The 25123-nt window shown below is 39.7% G+C and overlaps 1 protein-coding gene across 2 annotated transcripts; it reads left to right on the forward strand.

Moving 5' to 3' along the window:
• Positions 1-219: 219 nt before the first annotated feature.
• On the forward strand, positions 220-25123 carry chka (choline kinase alpha). 2 transcript variants are annotated; one of them, XM_088934674.1, is made up of 12 exons: positions 220-792; positions 1733-1841; positions 5693-5746; positions 13830-13943; positions 15565-15698; positions 16504-16608; positions 18927-18985; positions 19721-19808; positions 20932-21040; positions 21490-21596; positions 22450-22531; positions 23354-25123. In XM_088934674.1, exons 1-12 carry the CDS (start codon positions 557-559, stop codon positions 23411-23413), a joined length of 1257 nt encoding a protein of 418 aa, XP_088790800.1. In that variant the 5' UTR covers positions 220-556; the 3' UTR covers positions 23414-25123. The 2 variants fall into 2 exon arrangements, with proteins under 2 accessions (XP_088790800.1, XP_088790801.1); XM_088934675.1 differs by lacking the exon at positions 5693-5746.

The following is a 25123-nucleotide window of genomic DNA, read 5'->3' on the forward strand; positions in this document are numbered from 1 at the left end:
TTTACGCAAAGAGAACATGAGGTCCCTCCACATCAGCATCCCAGACATCACTCGCCCAGCACGGAGCCAGCTGCTGCTACGCAGTGTTATTTGCCCAAGGTCGGTCCCCGTTGATTTTGATAGGCTATGATATCACATGCCAACGAAGGGGCGAGAATCGAGGGCGTGGTGGCGTGACGTCAGGAATGTAAAACCCAATCGCTGCGTCAATCGAGCAGCAGAGCGCTTGCGGTATTTAACGGGCTGCGCACATTCAATCAATTCAGTTGCTGCAGTGTGTGTGTGGTGTGAGAGAGAGACACAGAGGGTGTTAGGATATCATTTTAAAAACTCCCCCAAGTCTCTGGAATTTTCTTTTTGCTAGGTTGTTGAATTGTAGTAAAAGATCAGTATTACTTTTAGTTTATAAGCGTGTGATAAGGAGAATCGACTGTAATTTAAAAAAAAAAGACTGATCATAAAATCTTTTTTTTTTAATATATAAAACGCGTTCCATTCAGCAGATATCCTCTCTTTCATCTTTCCTCCCGATCCTTCTCCAAGACAACAACCAACAATGAAAACCAAGTTCATTAACGGGGTCTCGTCCTCTCCCTCCATGTCCCTCGGTCTGCTGGTGAGCTCCAGCGAGCTGCACGTCCAGCCGGACCCCGAGCCCGAGTGCAAAGACATCCTCCTCCCCGACGAGCCCGATCTGCAGACCAAGCGCAAGGCTGTCCTGTGGTGCAAGGAATTCCTCCACGGTGCGTGGAAAACGCTGAGAGAAGAGGATTTCCAGATCAGCATAATCAGGTAACCACCGTCCTGTACCAGATGTTGAGGGGGCTTGGCGGCATGGCCTCTGGCGTGTGCTCTCCTGTTGTGTCCTTGGTCGCGTCGTGTCGGTGCTGCTGCTCCGTCCACCTGCAAGCGACGTTTCCTCGTTCCTCTAGAGAGCCGTTTTCGGCTTTTTTTTGCCATTAATGTTGCGCTTTAACCAGACACATTTGCGTCTGCGATTCGGGTTAAGAAAGGGGGTGGGAGTAGGAAGTGATGTTTTTTTTTTTGTACAAAGCCATACGCAGCTCCCACGTTCAGCTTTTCAGTTTCCATTTTAAGAGAAATCCGTATTGCTGAATTTCAAGTGGCCATTGATGTATATGTAAAAAACCTCAGTCGGTAGACACGGTGCTTGATACCAGTTTTCCGCCGTGCTGTGCGATGCGCTGAGGTAGACCAGTCTAGGTTTACTGGTAATGCCTTCAACAATGTATCTTTAAGTTGTGCTATTTGAGTAGATAAGACGTGTTGTGTTTATTGTTCAATATCTGCAGGCAACATCGATTCCTGTATTTTGAGTATTTTCGCAGAAATGTGTGACATTCTTTTGCTAAATATAGGGCGTGTAACGTTTTCACGTGATAATCTGATGCAGCATTATAAGGGGGAAGTTTTTTTTTTCCCGTTTCTTTTGAACGGGCAAAGTTCCAAGTCACACACGGAGACGGTTTTAGTGTAAAGCTTAGCTTTCCGACGTGTGAAAGTCTCCATTCCAGCTCAGTACCCTCTGTGACCACCGTTTTTTCTTTTTAACTGTATGAAAATGACCGTCTTTAAGGAAATGTTCTGTCTGCAGTTGGGTTGAGTCTTATGAATGTTGTACTGGAGGTGCCCTAAGCCCAAGAATATAGCCTGCCCTGGTAACTATTGTGCAGTTTTTCGATCTTTAATAACATGCTTTCGCTTACAACAGGGGAGGCCTCAGCAACATGCTTTTCTTGTGCTCGTTGCCCGAAAGTCAAGGAACTGTAGCTGATGAACCCCGCAATGTGCTTCTCCGCTTGTATGGAGCAATTCTGCAGGTGAGTCTGGCCAGGACCGGGGTGTAAGAACCCCAGCTCGTTGACACGGGACCTTGTTTTATTACACCTTGAATGTGTTTGACTTTGAGATCGTTTGGAAGAAGAGACTCTTGAATGGGGTGAGAAAAATAGTCATCGATATTTTGTTGATATAATTTGACGTGTTTATAGGGGTTTTCCCTCCCAATAACCGTTCTGTATGAAATATAAGTGGTATCGTATATGCTTTTTGACTTACAGTGTGTGACTGTTCATTACATATATCCTTTAGAGATGGCTGTGGATCCGCAAATGATACAAAGTCCCCACTTCTTAAAAATTGTGAACACTCCAAAACCAGAATTTACAGTAAAACAAATCCAGGTTCAGGAGGATGGAAAATATCTTCTAGATCGCATACATTTCTCAGTTTCAGCAAAAGGCTCCCTTATTAGTCTGTTTCTGGTGAATATTCATGCAGAAAATTGTAGTATGCAAAATAAAATTAATAAAATCTCCTGGTTTCATAAAAAAAACTTAGGTTTTGAAGGTGGGTGGAATATTTGCTTTATAATCTATTTTATCATGTTGTGAAATCTGAATGTAAATTATTCATTATGCCATTACATAATGGAGCCTTAGGCTGTGGGCAAGTGCTTATTGTATGTTGTCAATAAACTTGAGGTTCTGCTCTTGTTTGTGTTCCAGCTGCTTGTTGCTGATGTATTACACCATGTTCCTATTAATCTGCAATTTTTTTTCCTAATGTATTTTGTAATGTTTAAGTTTTTGTCTCAAACAACTTGGGGGGGGGGGGAAAAATACATAAAAAAACATTGTTTCTGGGAGTAGCTCATGTTAAATGTTCAAGAAAGGTCATGGTTCGTTTTTGTTGAAGCTCGCGGTTTTATGAGAGCACGCGTGCATGTTCAGGGTTTGAGAGTGGAAGCTTGGGCTGGGAGATGGATGCTATGAAGTCTTTGTCCTTAATAGTTGTCAACTATTGCAGGTCCCAGTGAATAATGGACTGGCTGAGGGCTGACCATGTCTAACTTTCTCCAGGGCACTTTTCCTGTGCCGAGTGATTGGCACAATGAGAATATTGGAGGTTGTTGACTTTCCCTCTCCTTTCGGTTCAAATTCCAGTGTCCAGTGCCCTTCAAATGGGAGCAATGGGCAGTTAATAATATTAATAATTAAGTAGTTAATGCATAATAGCTGGCTTGTTGTCTGTATAGGTCAGTTCATATTTCTGCCTATACTGAACCTCAAGATGTTTGTAAAACAGAGAAGACGTTCTATTATTTCAAAAGCAGCAACAAATGAAATATTGGCAGACACAGGCTCTGCTTGTAGAGCAATCATTTCATAAATATAAAAATAAAATGAGATTTTTTTAAAACTAAAAATACATTTTAATGGTAGAGTTCTCCACCATATGGAATGCACTCAGTGTTGACACTTGTCTGCATTGTGAACCCTAACACTGTTCTTGGCGGTATTTTTAAACAAGCTTATACATTAAAATGTGCACTTGGGCAGTGAAAGCATATGAAGTGAAATTCTGTTACTTTCTGTACTCTACATTTGGTTGGTGGGGATTCTGCATTTCACTTTTTATTTGCGATCATGAATGTGGTTTGCAACATATTGGAAGAAAGAAAAAAGAGAAATGATTAATTGGATCACCACTACACATTTGGTATCCTTGTATTAAGTTTAAATTTAAAATAAAAAGTTGACCAAAAACAGAACGATTGCTTCTACCTTTATATGCCTGAAAGGGTTTCTGTGGCGGAAGGAAATAAAGCCGGCCTTTCTGCGCTCTTGGTGCGTGCAGGAGGAGGAGAGCTCTTCCTGTGTGTCAGCGTAGTGACTGCATGTGAGCTGCTTGAATGTGGGGCTAAGTTTGTTGTGGGGTGATGTATCACCATGGCTGTACATGCGTGTGTTCTTTGCCGTAGGCTTTCCGAAAGGATGGTGCCTTGAGCACTCTTGTTTCCAGGTGACAGACACGATACCACACACGGTACAGTATGAGATCTCTGAAGTTGCAGCACTACCTTTAATCTTCTTTATCAACCTAGACAGCTAGACTTCTGTCAGGAGGCAGTTAAATAGCTATACACCTCTTTCTTTAATTATTGTTTCATACATTTGGCCAGCGACTGAAATATTAGTATTGACGCATGTTTCATTGATGTAAAAGCCAGAGGTTTATCCTCAAGATGCTCCGCGATTAAGGAAAACACTTGGAGAGAATGGGGGGGGGAAACGTACTAAAACATTGGACGTAGCAGTTGTCCACACCATTTAATAATAAATAGGAACTTTTTATGAAAAGTACAGCAGTTTGTGAATATTTAAAGTTTCAGATGGCTGATGAGGCAAAATGTAAAAATACTACTGATATAATCTTTTCTGAGTCTATTTTTATAAAATCTTCAAATTGAAATGATGCTGAAAGGCATGAAATTGAGTTTAGCTGTAGTAGAAGCTAAAGCAAAAATGTTCACTTGATCTTGTAATGAAAAGCATGTAGCAGTAAGTTGAGGTATTTTCCTAGTAATGGTCCCATTTTGTTGTTTGTATACAGCCTATTTATGCAATTTAAAAAAACAGACCAAAACTATGATGTCATTTTCTTGGTGACATCACTGAATCATATGACCTTATTACTCAAGCGTCGTGCATTTGGTCTAATGGCTTGCTGGTAATCCAGATTCGCACGCAGAGCTCCGCTCCATGAGCGGCTGAAGTCGTATGACTATACTTCATCCTGAGCACCGTGTCCATGGACATGACAAATGCTACTTTCATGAAGACTTTCATGTTCATCTGAGCGGAGAAGAAGACTAGAGAGTAAAGAGTAGCTTTCTGTACTGCAGTATCCTTCGGCAAAGGGAGTCTTAACTGTAGAGTACTATGTAGAAAGAATTATACTACTATCTACCCTGTTAGTCTGTGCCTGGATACCTCTGTCATCTGTGTTGCCAAAGCAATTTGTAAGGAGTACTTAGGTCTTGATTTATCACTTGTGAAGTTCTCATACTTTTTGTTTCATGGCCCATCTTTTGGCTGTGTCTCCTGTTTAATTGGAGGCGTTGTCTTGGGCGCGTTTGTGTCCAGCATAAGGAATTGAGGGGGACCTCATCTCCAGAACAGAAGAATTCATCCAGTTATGTGAAGCAACTTCTGTTTGTAGAAGAAGCACTTCCTTCACTAAGGCAACCCTGGCTTGGCCATCCACTTTGGAGGTTTATTTTAAGTCCGTAATGGGTTTCTGTGCCATATTGCAGTGTTGGTTTAGTTTAGAAGGAAACTAGCTGCAACATGCTTTTCATAATAACCTGACCATAAATTCATAACACGTTACAGTGATGGTTCTTCAACCAGTCTACAGAGGAATTTGGAGCCTTTTTTTATCTTAATGAGATTTTAATTTTGCATCACACAAATGGTTTCTGTACTTTCTTAAGCTTTATAGTTGAATTCCAGCATCGAACTAATACACAAATTGCTACTGCTCCATATGTGTTTTTTTTTGTTAGAGTTCTAGCTGATGTTTAATTCACATTTAAATATTTCTACCTTAACAAATACGCTTCTCCACACGTCCTTATCAGGGAGATTAATAGGCAAATGTAAACATAAGGCATTAAAATCAAATTAAAAAGTAAATGTTACAGTCCTGCTGCAAAAGAAAGAGACCTATATTTAATATGGGACTGCTTTCACAGTCTGTCCCGCTAAATGATTATTTTGTTGGGGAGGGGGTGGGGCCTGTGTTTTTTCTCCGTGTGTGAAGACCTTCATATAAGACAGACGCAATGTACTCACGGCTAGTCTCTTGCTTTTTCTTTCATTGATAGATGTCCTGTAATAAAGGCGAACCCACACAGGCAAACAAAGAAAATCACTTTCAAGTAAGTAACTTACTGGGCAGAGTTTTTTTTTTTCCCCAGAACCGGTGTAAACATTGAGGGAAGTGTTGAAAGCTTGTAAATCTAAGGTGGTGGTGTCAAGCGTTTATTTGGTTGAAGGTGTGTAACAAAGGATTAACTGTCCTGGGTGTTTAACTTTTTTTGCCTGAATAGCAGAGTCTGCATTTAACCCATCTTTATTCACTCCAGTACCTGAAGGAGCCACATCTACCTGAAAGGATTACTGAACTGTTGAATGATATAACAGGGAGGCCTTAGAAAATTTTATTTAGCTTACTATGCATTCTGAATATCAAACCTTTGAGAAGATGTATGCCGTTTTAAATGAGAAGCTGTTGTATTTTGGGAATTGTTCTGAGTTATGAGGAGGTTACAGTCCCCTGCCTGCAACTGGAATTCCCCAGGTGTCCGTGCAGGGTCACTGGGGGTAGGCTTGGGATTGGTCTCGCACCCCCTCCGCCATTACTGCCTTGGGTGCCTGCAGGCTTGCTGTCCTCGATGTGCTCGCACTCGCCTGTGAGGCACTGCACTGAGTTGGCCCAAAGACGGATGCACCTCATGGGCGAAGGGTTCAAAACGGCACATATTCACAAGCCCACAGGAAGGCGTGGCATGAGGCCACACATAAGGAAGACGTTATTATTTCCAGACTAGCAGGGTGTATAAAATTAAAACCCAAGTGACGGCTACACCCTCTTGTTGTTGAACTGGCTAATTCCAGTGTATGTTAAGATGCTCAGAAATGTAACATGGTGAACTTGGATTAATGCAATCTCCAGTGTTATCAAAGGCACATTAAGAGTAATATCCCAAGACTTTTGTTGTGAATGTCTTTCAATGATGTGTTTAAAAATGCAATTCTATTTGCAGGCGTAGAAGACAGTGGCTTTTTTGCTTCCCTTTTCATTTACTTTCTGGTAGTAGCAGATTTTTATTTGAGCAAAGTGGTCCCATTTAATTGGATATGAAACTGTGCTCCTTGGGAGGTCAAAAGGAATGTTCCTGTTAGCACTGACATTCCTTACATTCTCCTGAGCATCAGGGATATTTTGAAGGGCAGCTTCACTAATCTTTGGAATTTCATAGGAACTTGGAGCACTGGTGTACACAGACATTCCTTTCCTTGATGCAAGTATGCAGTTTTTGTTTACTGCCAGGGCTGCCAATTAATATAAAAAAAAACGAATGCTTAGTTTTTTTTTGCAGGAAATTGCTGTGATCCCGTATATAAAGACACACTTGGTTCATTATGATATAAATTAAGGGAATGCCTATGTGCATTTTTAATAGGTGTAATGATCTGAAAAATATTTTGAACATAAGAATAAAGGTCTCATCTGTCCTGTACTTCCCAGTTTCATTATTTAAATTTCTTTAAAGAAGGGTTACCTTTTGGCCTTATTATGTAAAGTTGGCTCAAATTATGAAATCGTTTTAAAAAATTTGCCGCATGACGTTAACATTAATGAAGCTACATTCTCAGTTTTCTGTATTTTGGGCTTTCATTTTGTTTTTTTTCCTCCTAAATGGATCAAAAAAGCCCTTAAGGCATAGTTTCTTGGGGAGGTGTGGGGCAGTCACACGATTAACAAGAGAAGAGCAACCAGATACGTTCTAGTGCTTAAGGGAATGCCCTAAAGTGACATGCTGAAGATACAGAACCTTTTTAGTCTTGAACAGAGAAAATTACAAGGAGGCCTGTTGTAAATATTCAGAATCCTCAAAGGCATTAAGAAAGTCAATCCAGTGGACTGCTTGGGAAAGAACAATGGAACACGAACCAGAGGCCACAAGTGGGAACTGTGGAGCTGCATTTGAAAGTCCAAGAACAGCAGGGACGTCTTTACCCAAAGGGTTGTGGGAGCATAGAACAAACCACACAGCACTGTTGAAGGAAATACCCTGGTTTCTTTCAAGAAATGGAGTAGATTGGATCAGTGGTTAAGTCAACTACTAATTGCTAAGTGGCTCGAATGGTTTCCTTGCTTTTTGTAACTTTTCTTATGTTCTTAAGGTTGGGTTTTGGTGAATGACTGAGACACCTCAAGAAGTGCTCTCTGCCTGATATCTGATATTGGCGCTGGGGGAGGAAATGGATGTTGTCTTTGCCTCTCCTGCGCTTCTCAGTATTCTGCACTGTATGTGGATTATGTGGATTAAGTGGAAATATTTCCATTTTAAGAAATGGAAGAAGCAAGAAAGCTCCCCCACCCCCCAACAGAAAATTAAGCATGTGGTTTGGTCCGGAAGAATGATAGAGGCCTGGAGGAAATGAAACTTGAGAGAAAAGGTTAAAATGAGAAAAGAGCTGCGTGGCTTGGTGGTTAGCATTGCTGCTTCTCAGCACTGGGGGTCCAGGGTTCAATTTGTGGGGTGCTATCTGTGTGGAATTTGTATGTTCTCCCTGTGTTCATGTGGGTTTCCTTGGGGTGTTTGGAGTTTACTCCCACAGTCCAAAGACATGCGAATGCGTTAGTTGGTCCTGGTGTGTGTCTGTGTGTGCACCCAGCAATGGACTGGTGTCCCGTCCAGGATATACCCCGTCTTGAGCCCCTTGCTTGCTGGGATTGGCTCTGGCTCTTCTGAGACCCTGCATTGGAAGACGTGGTTAGAAAATGGTTTGATGGAGAAAACTGCTACATATTGAATTCGGTCAGAGAAAATGAATCCAAAACTCCAATTGGAGCCATCTCAGTGTTTATTAAATTTCTCTTTTCCTCAATAGAAGGCCAGTCTTATCATTTTTGTAAGATGTTACTTTGGAGTTTTCTTGGGGTGACTGTTTACTAATGCACTTCGCCATTTTATAGAAGCAGGTAATGTGGTTTTTGAAATGGCCAAGGTTTACAAGGAACTTCTGAAAAAGCCATCTTTCCACCCAGTTACTCTACTTTTACCTTTACTTTTTCACATCACAATGCTTTTATTATCTCTATCTCGATTTAAAAAAAAAGTATATGTAAAATGTCATGAGGATAAAATTCTGTTTTTGCCTGCTGTTTTGCTTTAGACTAGGAGGACTTTGCAAAACAAATTTGTAGAAATGCAATCATAGGAAAATGAGTCAGGCAGTTTACTGAGGCCGTGCAGTGGTATGACTGAAGCACTTCAGTGATCATTCTGGATGTCGAAGGAGAATCATCGACATAGGTGAGAAGCACAAGTAAGCTTTGTGCAGTGTTTACGATATGGCGCACAACACTAACTTGATTTGCACATGTAAGACCCATGCCCTGGACTTCACTGTTCTTTAACGTAGTGTTGTTCACTCCTGGTCATGGAGGGGAGATGTTTCTGCAGGAGTTCTGTCCATCCCAACCATTTTCAGACCTTTTCATCCAGTTCAGGGACACAGGGGAGCCAGAGCCTATCCTGGCAAGCAAGGGTGTAAGGCAGGATACACCCTAAACAGCACTCCAGTCCATCCTAGGAAACAAATAGGCACAAGGACATGCTAACTCTCGCACCAGGGCCAGTTTTCCCAGAACCTGGTTGACCTACCAGTATGTCAATGGACTGTGGGAGGAAACCCACGTGTAAATGGGGAGCACATACCGACTCCATGCATGTGGCACCCTAGGTCTGGAATGGAACCCTGAGCCCCAGCACTGTGGGGCAGCAGCATCAGCAGTATTTAAGTATCTAGCTGCTGTAGGTTGTTGAGCACTGAGTTGACACCTCAGCCCTCCAGGACCAGGACAGCCCTGTTGTAAGCCCAGGCATTACATCATGTATGCAAATAATTACATTAGTGTTTCTGATTGCTGGCAGGCATCCTATTAGAGGATAATCTATTCTTTGCCTCAATATTATTGGGTGTCAATTAGGTTACCCGTCTACATCATCAGGACCTTGTATCTCCTTCACCTTGTGTGTTTGTTGTATTAATATGTTTTCAGTAGCCCCGTCATGTGTACATTGTGTACATTGTTTAGGCATGTTTGTAGCAGTTGTCTAGTGAAGAAACAATAGAGTAATGCTGGATTCTTTTGACTGTTTTGTATTTTATTGCGGCTTTAAAATATCATTTCACTTTGCCTCATTCTTTACCAGCATTTTTTTTTCTCCAAAAGTACAGAGAAAACATGTTTCAGAACCCTGAGTGTTACCGATAATGGTTGTTGTGACACCTGTTCATAAAAGGGTATTATAGAACTTTACCTCATGTTTGAATGTTTCCATTCATTTGCGTTTAACTTGAGCAGTACACAGTTTTCCTTTAACGAGTTGGCATCACAGCCTAGGGTAGTGTTTATAATATGGTCATGTACATCTGTGGAGAGTACTGGAGCGTCGAGGGCTGAGAGGTAGGAGGTGCTGGCAGTCTCCCACTGCTGTATTCATGCTGTTATTTAGCACTTTGGTATAGTATATACAGTGTTTTAGTTTTACATAGTGTGCTTATATAGACATGGCATTTTTAAATGAGGCAGAAAGTTCAGTTGCTCTGCAGCTATATAACTGAAAAAATTGTTGCCTGGTGCATTTTGGCACTGCTTGAATGAGAAATGAGCTGGGGGAGGGGAGTACACATTGTTTTAAAAGGAACATTCTTTTAAGACTTCCTGCTGAAAGTTTCTTTCCTGTTCTTTAATTCTAGTGAAAGGACAACTGGTCTACATTCTGCACGTAGAAACATAATTCCTGCATGAGTACTACATGTTGTGCTATATTCATTTTAGTTAGTTTTGAGTTAATACTAGTATTATTTCACTGCTTTAGTGTATTTGGTTTGTTTTTTAAATTGAATTAATTGTATGAATTATTGCTACCCTAGATAAAATGATCTGCTAAATTGATTTTAAAATGAGTAATAACACAAGTGTGTTTATTCCCAATTAAGTCTGGGAATTAAATCAAAATCCTCTGAGCTAAAGACTTGGTTAACCAGAGGCAAAGCCCCACCCTCAGAGTTACTTAAATGCTACTTCAGTGTGTTGGCTCAGTTTATTAATGAAAGGGTATTAATGAAGCTGCCTTTTTCATTGGTAAGCAGTTTATTGTCAAGTCTAATCATTCTCAAGTTTTCATTCTGATAAGCTCATTTTTCACTTTTATGAGTTGGCACACGAGCAGGTCCCATGACTGCCCAGCATGGCGGGAGCCATTTTGTGGTATTTAGTGCAATCATGTGTGTTGCCAAAGTTCAGTCATTCTCAGTGAGAAACATGACCGCATGTTGCAAAGGTATGAGTGGAAAATTTAACTGCTGCCCCCTGTAAGGTTGTAAGTATTATAAGTTGTTTTGTGAGAAACATGCAGTACTATACAGTATTTAGATCATGTGTAATTGGGGAGTAAGAGAAAGTTAATTCTATTGTGAAAAGTAAAAGTAATGCAACATTTCAAGTGTAGACCCTTTTTAAGTGTTTTCATGTTTTTCACATGCTTCAGGTTGGAAAGTACTATATTAATGCAAGAATTAATTATTAATTTCATACAAAATAGTTCAAGTTGTGTTTAGGGACACTAAAAGCTTGTGCTAAAGTTTAAAGGAATATAAATGGAAATTAATTACTGCATTCCAGTAAAGTCTCATCTGACAGCTGTCACCATGGAGTTCATCATTTGAGATAAAAACTAATAATCCCTGACAAATCTATAGATGCTAGAAGTTTCTAACAAGGTTAGATGAAGTTTTTAGTCTTACAGATGAAGTTCTGGCAGCTGGTTTTGAGGGACTGATGTACTGTGCCAAAGTTAGGATGTTTTCTGTCTGCTGTGCTTCCTTTGTTGATAGAATAGCTAAATGGAAACTGAAACCTGTCGCTTCAATTTTATTTAGAAATATCTGCTGGGGTAGTAATAAATTCGTTTGAAAAATGGACTATCACTGTGTAAAACTATTTTTGGCCTACTTGGTCTGGTACTGCTCTTTAACATTTTCTCCCTGTGTGTGTTTGTTTAAAGGCCAGGTGTATTGGTAGGATTATAGTTGTATTGCTGCAGGGTAATGCGTTTAGGAGGTTTAGTCTGAGTCCTGTCAGCACATGAAGACGACAGCAGTGTGATTAATTGGTGGATTTAAGAAGATATGTTCTGTTAATTTGGTTGAGAAATTAAGCAAAAACTGGATTTACTATAAGATATTATTTTAAGTGCTGTTTTTGAGGGAGTGAATATTTTAACACCATTGTGAAGTTATTTTATTTTAGGCACGTGAAGGGCACAATCTCATTCATAACGGATCAAGATTAATCACTTTTGGAGTATCCTGGAAGTGCTGTGCCCAGCTGAAGCTAACTGAGCTGGGTATTTACAGAGCAACTGTGACAAACGTGGTTTCCCTTTGGACTGTTTGTGAGTGCCTGGTCTAAAAGGACACTTGATAAATCAGGAACTATTGCACAACATTTCCTGACTTGATGCACAAGGAACTAGCGCCTCAGCCAAACCAGGAAGAGACATAGGGAAATTCCACTTAACTGGCATTTGCATCTGTTTCGAAGATGTTGCACAGCAGTGAAATTTCACAGGATATGTGTGCATTGTGCTTTGAATTCAATTCTGTGCACTCTGCAGTGTCTATGGTTTTCACTTTAACTGTAACATGATAGTTAAAAAGCAAGCTTACCACGTAAAACCACTCTGTTCGCCTAGCGAGGCTGTGCTGTGGAGAAGAATATTGACGGCATTAAACTTCTTTAATTAAGCATTACGCAATGCAGCTCTTCTTCCCCCACCCTCAGTTATGATGTTATGTGAGGCATGTTTTGAAGTAATTTTTGGTTTTTAAGCACAGTAAATTGACTTTGTAGTTTAAGGTGGAAAACAGTTCTTTTTCAAACGCTCTTATCTTTGTGACAAACTATGGATCACCTGCTCAAGTCTGACTTTGCAGCTGTTCTTAGGGTTTTGTCTTTTTTTGAAGACGGTAGTAACAGTCTGGAAAGTGTGCCCTTTGATGCATGTCTTTTTCTAAAGGAGACACTATATTCACCACATCTTTCCTCTATGGTTAAAAAGTAAAAAACTAGCTTAAATTCTCTGGACTTTTGTCTCCTATAATAGTTCAAATACACATCTTTGCCTTTGTACTTTTTAATAATTTTAATATTTAATATTGCCAGCAGCCATATCACCCTGCAACTCACAACTGGCAGCCCACTGAAACTCAGCAGGTGTGAGCCTGGTCAGTACCTGGATGGGAGACCTCCTGGGAAACACTAAGGTGGCTGCTGGAAGAGGTGTTAGTGGGGCCAGCAGGGGGCACTCACCCTGCGGTCCACATGGGTCCTAATGCCCCAGCATAGTGACGGGGACACTATACTGTAAAAAAGGTGCCGTCCTTCGGACGAGACGTAAAACCGAGGTCCTGACTCTCTGTGGTCATTAAAATCCCAGGGCGTTTCTCGAAAAGAGTAGGGGTGTAACCCCGGTGTCCTGACCAAATTTCCCATTGGCCCTTACCAATCATGGCCTCCTAATAATCCCCATCTATGAATTGGCTTCATTACTCTGCTCTCCTCCCCACTGAGAGCTGGTGTGTGGGGAGCGTTCTGGCGCACTATGACTGCTGTTGCATCATTCAGGTGGATGGTGCACATTAGTGTTGGAGGGGAGTTCCCATTACCTGTAAAGTGCTTTGAGTGGAGTATCCAAAAAAGCGCTATGTAAGTGTAAGCAATTATTATTATTATTTTTATTAATAAAGAATCAATAGTGCTGCAGAAATCATGGTTAACAACCGAGCACTGAAAAACCAGCATAGTTTTTTGCATTACTACGAGCTTTTCATGCCAGCAACAGAATCTTGCAGTTCATGTTTTTTTTAAATCATTTAGTGTTATTTTGAGCGTGGGGTGCTGGGTTTCAGCTGTTGAACACTAACAAATGATATCAGGTCAACGATAGAACATTTCAGCATTGTTTCTACCTCACTTATTTCATCTTTGAGTTACAAAGGTCTCCCCAGATGCTTTAGGTGATCTACAGTTTTTGTAAAAGATAAAACATGAGTCACTGACCAAAGCTTTTTTAACACAGAAGAACAAGTTGAGTCTGCAGTGGTTTCTGCTCTTTGGCTGGGGGTTGATCTTTACTGTTTTTTTTTTCTGTTTTCCAGGGAGCTGAAGCCGTGGTGCTGGAGAGTGTTATGTTTGCCATTTTGGCAGAGAGGGAGCTGGGCCCGAAACTGTATGGCATCTTTCCTCAGGGGCGCCTGGAGCAGTTCATTCCTGTGAGTTGCTATGTGGGAACGTGGTGGCAGCCTGCTTGCTCAGCTTTGCTCCGTGTTACTGAACTCCACCAAGCTTTGTCGAGCACTGTGTACTCGTGCACAAAAGCATCTTTCATTTTTTCTTAGTGCCATCAAATTATGAGATGTTGAAAACATCAGAAATTAGGTTAAAATGATTCTCTTATGTCGGTCTCAAAGCAACAAGACTGTTACAAGTCAGGTATAATAGAAAAAAAATTAAATGACTAAAAAACTTGAATTGAGATGCCATTAGATGGTTTCCTAGAATGTAGACTATTTTACTGTACTATTTTATCTCATTCGGCACTTAAATATTTCATTGAAATCCAGTGAAACAGATGAAACACAATTGATGCCATTATCTTCATGAGCAGTCAACACTAGGGCATGGTTACATTGAAACAATGAATGCCTGTCCCCCCCCCCCCCCCCCCCGGAATACTTAGTGCTAATTGTTTAAAATGCTGAATACCAGCAGGCACACGACAGTACAAATAAGCAGTTGATTAGTTGATTCACGAGTTTCGTGCTCTTTAGGCAGATACTCTTTCATCAAGTTGGTCTGAAAATGTGAAGGCGTCGGCACCCATCCCTGTCGGATGGTGTGGGCAGTACTCGGAACATGATTTAAAGACTGTAACACCACACCGTTTCAGTAAATACACCTATTGCTCATTTTAGCACCTTCTTTAGGCTAAGAGATTTTAACCCTCTATTTCCCCACTTACATCGTAAGATTTGCAGACAGAGTTCAGAAGAACCAAGGCCAAGTGATTCAAAGTCATGGCAGGCACAGAAGCCAAAATTCAGAACTTTGCTGTAAATACTCTCTACTGTATGTTGAAGGCTCATATGTCTCCATTTTATGCGTTTTGGGTTTTTTTCCCCATTATCCAGCTACATCAAAGACTTGGGTCACAAAAAGTAAACACACAAACAGATGCCAGCCTAAAAAGATGTCAACAGCTGAAGTTGCGAATACCAGCTGTGCTTGTTAATACTTGAAGTTTTTTGTATCGCATTGCTCAAATGATTTTGAATTTATTTGAGGCTTAAATTTAATGGAGCTGAAAGGGAGTACCTAAAGTATGCGTCCTTTTTTAATTTTAGTTGCATAACTGGCTTATTGCCATTTGTCCAGCAACTGGCTGATAGAAGGAAATGGGCATCAGCTATCTGGGTTTTCTTAAATAAGCCATTCAGAACTGGCACAAATCCCAGCAGCACTGAGTCTAATAGAATTTGCTCTGTTTTGTTCATGGTTGAAAATGAAAATTCTTTAGCCTGTGATGGTTAGGAAGTTGAGTGAGATTAGCCCTGATAAGACAGTTCAGCTTATTTTTTCTGCCAAACCATTGTGTTTCCAAGTCAAAAAGGCTTTTGGTAGACTATTTAATTGTCTTAAGGTGTTTTGAAGAAAACTCTCTGCTTTTACAGTTTAATTAAAGGATTGTTAGTTTATCAATCACCCAGTTAAGGTTTTATCTCATGGAAATGATGATGATGTTATTTCCTATTTCACTGACGTAAATAAAAGACAATTCCTATCCAGCAATGAAACTGAACTAAAGTGCATACAATTTCCTAATTTCATTTACAGAGCAGGAAACTGGACACTCGTGAATTGTCACTGCCAGACTTATCTGCTGAGATAGCAGAGAAGATGGCCAGGTTCCATGGAATGAGGATGCCTTTTAACAAAGAACCTAAATGGCTGTTTGGGACAATGGACAAGTGAGTTGTTTTCTTAAGAATTGCTTGGCTGCTGACAGCAAACAAATCTTCAGAGTCTAGAGAGTCTAATGTAGGAAGAGGTACTTTACTCAAAGCGTTATGCCTACAATGTCTGGAACAAGCTAGTAATCCAAGCTGTTGATGTAGATTCCCTTGGAAGGTTTTGATGCTTGGATCATTAATCTGCTAGCAGCCCTGTATTGCCTTGTAGTGGACCAAAGGGCCTCCTTTCCTTTGCAAAGTTCCTAATGTTCTTATCTGAAGTCATTGTCACATGGGCAGCTGCAGTGATTGGTGGTTTCAAATTACAATAGTCTCCCAGGGCTACAGGTTATCACAGTGTTTAGGCTTCAGTTTGTGCTCCAAGGGCCTGTGTAACATTTTCACTTATTAGACTACTATGACATTGTAGAGCCAGAATGAAGAGAAGAACTTCCAGCTATATTGGTGCTGACAGACGCAGAAGCAGACTTTATGGGTTGGAAAAAGTCCGAGCTTTTCAGAAAATATTCCATATTACTCTTCTCTAACCTTTAATTGTCAACAGATTGTATTGTCACCTTTTTATTTTTAACAGAACCCACCTGCGTAGTCCTCAAAAATATTTTATAGGCATTTTCAGGAGAAAAAAAAGAGACTGAGAAGTGCTATGTTCCCTTGAAGACTTAAAAAGAAAAGACTGGTTTCTTTGGGTATTTTTATTTATTTTCTTAGACAAAGCACAGTGAAGAAGCTGGATATTTTGCTGTTATTTGCTAATTTTTTTGTATATCATGATCTTTAATCAAAGTATGACTCAAAACAGGTACCTAAACCAGGTGCTGAGGATAACCTTCACTAGAGAGTCCTACATCAGGAAGTTTGCCAAGCTCATGAGCTACAATTTGCCACAGGAAATGGAGAACCTCAAGTAAGCTAGTCTTCTATTTTATCTACAGTTGCTTTAAAAGATCACAAAGGTTTTTGTACAAGTGTTTTGTAAGTTGTATGATAGCCCAGTTGTGGGAAGTTTTTAGAAGTTCCCAGCAAAATTTGATTGCCCCCTCCAGCCTTTACCTCTAAACTTTTTAATTGTGTATAATATTTATTCTTGTAATCTCAGATTTACCACAGCATTGCAACAACAAATCTCACTAACTTGGATGAATGAAAGACTACATTTTCTTGGAGACACTTTGAAAGAGAAAATGTGAATGTTGGATGTCACTGGTGGATAATTAATGCAGCTATGCACACCAAACCTTCAGGGTCTGTGAAATTTAAGTAAAAAGCTGCAACGGTGAACTTGATGGGGAATTCCAGAGCCAAGGAAATGTTTGTGAACCCCCGTGGAAATTTTATTCACACTACAAAGTGTGTAGTGAGCTGTTCATGCAAGGACACTCTCGAACATCACCAACTAGATGCAGTTCAGTAACTGAAAGGGAAGAAACTGATCAACAGTTACAGTTACAAGTCAGTGCTGGTTAAGGAGCTACCCCCATTACTGAATCTAAGCATTCACATATTCACACACGTGTACTGTTAGAATTAAATAAGATATATTTGGATTATTTCCAGTAAATTTAATCGGGCTACCTTAACCTTTTATTAAGACTTTATTTAAGATCTAATGATGCTTTAGATCCAAAAATATGTGAGAATAATGATCAGCCTAAGGAGTTCACAAACAGGCAGCTGTGCTTTTCCATCACGCATTTCGGCCATTTATCATTTAACCACGTGTACAGACCGAGCGTTCACGTGAAATAGGTTTGCGAAATACAAGCTCAGATGTTGGTAAAACCGGGCCCACACATTCTTTGAATGTTTGTAGAGTGTGGGCGCCACGTCTTTTTGGCATTGTGTTAAAGCAAGTTTGTAAAGGATCTTGATTACTTTTTTCTAGCCTTGAAAAGAAATTGGGGGGGGAATTAATTCTGATACTACATACTTACAAATTTTTCATTAACACTTGTAGTAGGTCTCTGCTCGTGAACAAATTGCAAAATGGATCCATTTAAATTGAGTGTAAATTGTTTAGGAGAGTATATTATGTATTTAGCTCTATAAATATGGTAACTTAATGTAAAGGTGTTCTGGCTGAAAATTGCACTTTCCTGGATTGAATGCTCCAGTGATTTAAAGGTAAAATATTAAATGGTCTTTTTTAAACATTGTATTACACAACACTCTTGTTCCCATGGGAAGATTACTTTTTTTAGTTAATGTATAGCATTTATGTTGACTGAAGTATGCCTGTAAATCATTTGTTAGATACTGGCAGAACTGGATTGCCCTAAGTAACTATAGTTTTCTCTCCCATATTTTTAAAGAAGGATCTGCTGTGTAGGGACAGCTAGGTTTTTTCTGTACTGAGTACCAAAGGATGTTGATCACTTTTTAAGAAAACAAAAAAACAATTTTGGATATTGGACAGTATACAAAATGGCATTTGTAATTGACTGTGATGTGCTCAAGTTATTTTGATATGCAAGCCCTGAATCGCTGTAGTGAGAGTTGATTGGACACAGGTAATGAGGTGAATGACTAAGCTAGTAAATGTCTAGGAATGAACCAGTACGCCCTGCTTGCCAAGAGAACACCACCTTCCTGATGTGCGCAGTTTCCCACAGACGGAGTGAGCCGGTCATGTCTAACCTGGCAAGATGCTGAATCTAAGCGCAGTGCCACCGTGACTCCTGACACCCCACCGGGATCAGTGGGGAGGTCCGAGTGTGGTGGTCTGAGCAGGACTGGTCGTGTCCTGGGACTTGAGCCCACCACAGGGAGGGAAGGGTGACACACATCCCAGCAGTACAGTGCACATCCTTGTGTAGCCTGTGTAAGCCAAGGAACAGCAGGACCGAGATCCTGGGCTCAATTAATGTGAAACTGCCAAACAGGCTAGAAGAGCTGAATGGTCTTCTCTCATTTATAACGTTGACGTTCTTATACCATACAAGAGGACTGGGACACAATCCCACAAGTACAACGCAGTGAAAACAATGCGTTGCAGACACGCTACATTCACAGTTGGCACCCTGATATTGTCAAATGTTTATCTCTATAATGGATTTACTATGCATGACCGTGAAGCTCCTGCAAATTGCCTTCTTACTTTGTGGGTCTGTTGTAGTTGTAAACTTCCCAGGATATTTTTGATCCAGGGCATATAATGACATCAGATTGTCACCTGTGGCACCTAAACCTTGACTTCTTCCCTTGCATGTCTTTTGTGTGTCACAGGTCTTTACTGGAATCCACTGCTTCTCCTGTTGTTTTCTGCCACAATGACTGCCAGGAAGGTAAGATGACCTTCTCTCTAATGGCAAGCAGATTCAAATTGTGTTTGGTACAGATTTATGCCAAGGATCCCTGCCACTTTAAAATCGTCCACATTCCTCCTGTTATAGTGTCAGGTTGTACAGAGCCATTGACAGCCATCCTTACCAAATTCACATGCTTTGTAAATGGATAAATTCTGCAGCATGATCTTGTTGTAATTTTATTATTTATGTTAAAATTGCAGTGTTTGTTTCAGGACAGCTTGTTGTCCATTATTATTTACAGTTGTGGCAGCACTGTTTTCTCTGGTCTTTGATTTGTCTGGAATATGAATCATTTTGTCAGATGACGCTCAAGAACAGCATTTTTTCTTTTTGCAGACTGTAGCACAAGCAGCTCTGTCTCTATCAGCTTTGGCAGCCATTTTGTCCTTGTAAAACTATTTGAGTTATTTGCTGTGATGCACATAAATGAGAACAGCATCATTAATTTGAGTGGTTCTCACAGGATTGCACAGTGAGCTTGTGTTCTTAATGCCATTCACCAGCATCTCCACAGGCCTCTGTTAAAATGAATGCAGGGTGGTTTGAAATTGTATTCACCAAGAAAGTAGCCATCTTATGATGGAGTTCAAAACAATCCTGACCAAAGTGCAAGTTGTTGATGACTGTTAGGATTTTCAATCATTCTCTAATTATGCTTAAGCTTTTTTCCTCTTTTTTCTCAAAAATGATTTTCTCTTTTTCTCCTCACAGGTAATATCTTGCTTCTGAAAGGCAGGGAGAACTCAGACAGACAGAAACTTATGTTGATAGACTTTGAATACAGCAGCTACAATTACAGGTGAGTAATTAACTTAATCTATACATGCTTTAAATGGGACATATTATCAAGTATTTTTAAAAATTGTCATTTTTGGATTTTATGTAGTTCACATCATTTTTGGTGTAGTGTTTACTACTTTATAGTAGGTTCTGTAGAATCACTTTAAGGATTTTTGTTTGGTTAATGCCTGGAATTTGATATGTTAGCATTTTGGAATTGGGAAGTATTAAACGTACATTTGTAGATGTAGAGGGATAAATATTTCAGATGCCCCTTTTTCCATCAAAATCAAAAACATTGTATTGTAAGCCTCTAAATTTGCTAGTTCATGTTAGAGAAGCAGATGCCGTCTTGCATGAAGAAATCCAGGTCTGAAATATTAGAGTGTGAAATGGTATACGACAGGTGTGCTAACATGGATGCAGTTATGTAAGGTTTTCCCATCTGCTGTTGCCATATGAAATCCAGAGCTATTGAATTGACCTTTTCTACTACATTTTAAAAATGTTGGTAGCTCTGTGCCTTCGTGAAACTTAAGATCTTGAAAACGGACATGGAGAAAGGGGAGCAACTCAAATTTCTATAAAGATGCTAATTCCCTAGGCCAAATTTACAGAGGGTTTCCCTGCCTAAACACACAAAAAGAATTGCACTTCATGTGCCATTGTGGGTCATCTTTGTTAAGTGCACGCTTTAAGCTTCTAATCTTCATTTGGAGCTGTTGGCACTACGGGCACAAGGCATCATGGGAGTTCTTGGCTTAGATAAAACTCTGGAACATGCAGACTGTGGAAAACAATGAGTGTAGTGTTGCTTTCACTGATCCGTGATGGAGACTACACATGTATACTGTATAAAGAGAGTCTTTAAATCCTTATTTGCTGTTTCAAAATTTAAATTGGGTAAACACTGTAGAAATGGGGAAGAATTAAGTTTGTTCCCTATTGTGTTCTCAGCTGTGTTCCTGCTGAAATTTTTTTTTACTGATGATGAAGTTGCTTATAAGTTTGTTGTTAAGGGTAAGGGTTATTAAGGGTTGTGAAAGTCTTCAGGATTAGGCTAGTTTAAATGGATATTGGTAGTAGTTTTTGCTTTTGGCTGTGTCATTATTTTATTTCATTTTTACTTTTTTGTTCCCCAGAGGATTTGATATTGGAAACCACTTCTGTGAATGGATGTATGACTACACCTATGACAAGTTTCCATTCTTCAAAGCTAACTTTAGGAATTACCCAACCAGAATGCAGCAGGTGTGTACATTCTGACATCCCTAAGGACGGTTCATGTTTCAAGGACTGCTAGAAATGTCCAGCTATTGCACAAAGACCGTCCACGGAGGGCAGAGATTCATTTTGTAATTTGTTTTTGTCAATGTACAGTGAAGGGAACATAGAGAAGGTTTCAGTAAAATGATTACAGTTTACGCTGTAAGACATTATACACAACACCAAAAGTGGTGATCATTTTTCATACATTACTGCATACAAATATTTATAAACGTTTTACAGAACAGGGATGTTTTCTTAGACTTCTGGTAATTTTTTTGAGATGTTACCATCATAGATATTGGTATTCTGTCAACTAGTTAATTACCCAGAAATCTGATCTACCATTTGCCTAGGATAAATGAGACAAACCAAGACTTGAGTGATTGGAAAATGTCATGGAAACTTTACATACTTAATGTGTTATTTTACAGCTACATTTCATCAATAGCTACCTGGCAGAATCTGACAGTGGAATTGAAAATTTAAGTCCTGAAAGCCAGATGAAACTTAAAGAAGAAATGCTGGAGGAAGTCAACAGGTGAGGATTCTAGATTGCAGATGTCTGCCGTCAAGAAGATGTGTGTTTGTGCAGAAGGATGATTTATAGACTTAAAATAAGTTATATATTTTATGCTGTACAACATTTATTCTTAAGCTGCACTAAGTGGAGGAAGTGTAGTGCTCATATTTTTATTTATTTTTTGGTTTTTCTTTGGTGGTCATATAGGACAGGTGATCTTACCGTGCGCTGTCTGACAATACAGCTGTTAAAGGTTGCAGTGAAGGGTATACGTACTGTACTTGCAGAAATTCTCATTTTGAGCTGGATTGCTGTAATAGTTAATTCCTTTATGGATGCAGGCTACACAGTCACAGTTTTCTTCTTACTGACTGTTGATTTCTGATCAGCATGGTAATGTGATAATTCCATGTGTCGGGCTGGATGGGTCCATCTGTGACCTGAATTACGGCTCGCGTGTCCCTGTATTACACTGGTTGTAGTCTGTAAATTTAAAGGGTAGAATTTAGGCCCATTCTGCAGGGAGCATTAGCTCTGCAGTTAATCCATTAAGATTTTAATGCGTTCTATTCCTGCTGTAGGCAAGGCTCCATCCCGATATGCAAGATGCTGTTAAACTGTCATTAGGAGCAACTGGCCGTGATGTTCATACATACATGATGTCTACAATACAGTGTGAATGGGCTCCCACTTCTGCAATAACCCCTACTGGTGGATATATAATAGTGCTGTGTTATACAGCAAAGAGTTCATAAGCTTCCCTAAGCAGCTCGTCTGTAATGTTTTTCTGGGAAGTGGTAGTAAATCATCCTCTACATTGTTAGTTCCATTACTGTTTTTGTTGAAACTAAAATCATTCAACGTTCTTTAGGTTCGCTTTGGCTTCTCACTTTTTCTGGGGTCTGTGGTCCATAATTCAAGCCAGAATCTCCACCATTGAGTTTGGATACATGGTGAGTACACCTGTCCAGCCTTTTAAATGGAGTTTCAGTATGAAAACTCTCTCTCCTTTTTATGAGACCTCTAGATCAATTGTCATTAAACTAACAGGTGGCTGTTAGTACTGTAAGCATTGCAGCATTGCACTGTAGTATTGTAATGTTAAAAAAAAATGCCAGTTCAAGAAAAGGAATTGTTCATCCTTGATTAAACAAAGTTGGTTGTACCGGTGCAGAACTGCTGCAGTCATAGTTTAAGTAATTTCATACCTGCAGTACTTCAATATTCAGAGCCATACCTCACAGTGCTATACACATGCAGAATTGCAATAAGAGCATTCAGCTCAACTAGACTGCTATTATTGTCAAAATGCGCTTATCAATTTAGGAAAGTTATTGCTTAATACAGAACTCCTGCCTTGTATTTCTGCTGAAAGTTTTAAAATCCAGTTTCATTAAATAATATATTAAGGGGCAGCTCTGTTGACTTTCAAATCCTGTGAAATAATTTTATCTACAGACCGGAAGCCTGTTAATTCAATGCGTTTGGTCAGCTGCATTAGTTGACTTCTCTCTTATTCAGTGCGCCTGAGTTGTAGTCTATCAGAGGCAGCCAAGAGCACCCCTTGTATGATTTTTTTCAGAATTCTGTAGAAAGCCTAGTTAGGCAAAGCTTTCATATGCATATTGGAAAATATTAGGATTAATAGTGTCGAATTGAAACGTAGGGTGAGAATCTTGATATAACTGGTCCTCCAACTGTCTCAGGACTGCTTAATCTGCCCATCGGGTAAGGGACTGTACGGACTGGGGTGCCATGTTGTCTGTGTTTTACAGGATTATGCTCTGGCAAGGTTTGATGCCTACTTCGAACAGAAGAGGAATCTGGGCGTGTGAAGAGCAGAGGAAGGAGGGCAGCTGATCAGAGGGGTGGTGCTTCGTTGAGGGGTTGGGGTGGGCTCTACAGACTGGCAGGTGAAGTTCTCAGAGGGGGGCAGCCCTGCTTTGGGGGGATTCTGCGAGGAGCAGCGGACCAAAGTGAAACTGAGGGGTGCTGGGGTGGGATTCCTTGGAGAACTGCTTTTGAGCGTCTGCAAAATGAAGTCCTGAGCACCAGCTGGGTGTGACACCCAGTCTCATGATGTGAAAGCATTGGTTTATTTTATTTTGGAATTAATGGATTACAGTTCAAATGGTTGATATAGGGATTCTGCTGATGTAGAAGATAAATATTATTCTGTCCTAGGGGAAGGGGAATACTTATTTTGGTTTGACCTTCCACCAAGGTCACTGTATTCCATTTAAGAAACAATAGGTTCCTTGAATTCTTCTAATGTGTGTACATACATGTATATTTATTAGAACGACCCACAAGGAAACACTGTAGAATTATTGTGAAATGTAGCTCTGTGGAAAGAAGGTTGATGTTTGCACACTAATCTTTACTGAGGTCTCTGTTGCAAGTGACCAAATATAGCAGCAGAACTGATTAAGACACTTTCAGTTTACTAGTAACTTTCTTGCATCTACAATACACATTAAAACAGGGCTGCCATTAGGAGGATAAGGGCTGTTTTACTAAAACAGAAAATACAAATGAAGAAATAATCTGCTTCATGTTGCCTGTTGTGTGCTGCAACCTTGTGTTGACAGTTTCTAACAGTATTTCAGCCGTTAAATACAGGGCTCACCAAGTGCTTTAGCAGTTCACTCTCTGCTGGAGCTGATTTCATTCAAGTTGGTCAGCCAACAGCGGGTAAGTTTTCAAAAACTTTTGGTGTTTGCTCTCTGGTATTTGGATATGGCTGTGGTCTGCTGTCTGCATTACCAATGGAAAAGTTTGGATTATTTTCCATTTTAAATGGTTATTATATTACTTATGGCTGTGAAGCACTGTTCAAGTGGGGCAGGTTTTTTTTTTCTCAAGCGATTTGGAAATGAGCCTGTGATTTTACTGTGAAGCAGGGGTAACCTGATGAATGGACTCTCGGTTGACTACAAAATAATGTTGGATTTTGGACCTTGATGTTTATCACTTTGGTGTGGGAAATGTTGTGGGGAAAAATAGTCGGGGTTCCTTTTGTGATAAAACATTAAAATCTACCTTTGTTTTTGTTCTTATTTTTATTGTATTCAAAAGTAACATACAGAATGGATATGTGATTAAAAAAACTGATAATTTTTAAAGTTCTGTATATAACATAGTATTTAAACAACATAGTATACTGAGAAACTCGGTTATTATTGTTGCAGATAGTGTTAATAGCACTTGTCAGTCATTGAAACAGTTTGTAAGCAAATAACTGTTGCTTTTTGTTGAATTTAACTTTGATATTCCTAGAAGGGAAATCTTTTTTTAATGTATTTTTGTAAAACAAAAAAAACTAATTTTTTTTCAAAATGACATGAATGAACCTCAATGAATTGAACGCTAAGTATAAAAAAAAATGGAGTTAAGAGGGCCACATGTTTGTAATGTTAAAGATGGTTAATGTCAAGCTAGGGTGAGAAACTTAGCAAATGTTCCACATTATATCTTAATGGAGTTTAGGTACTGTAAAAATGCTTTGTGTACTTCTTTTCTGCAATAAAAACCTTCAGAATATG

Source organism: Atractosteus spatula, chromosome 16, assembly GCF_055471065.1.
Source record: "Atractosteus spatula isolate fAtrSpa1 chromosome 16, fAtrSpa1.hap1, whole genome shotgun sequence".
In the NCBI taxonomy this organism is placed as follows: domain Eukaryota; kingdom Metazoa; phylum Chordata; class Actinopteri; order Semionotiformes; family Lepisosteidae; genus Atractosteus; species Atractosteus spatula.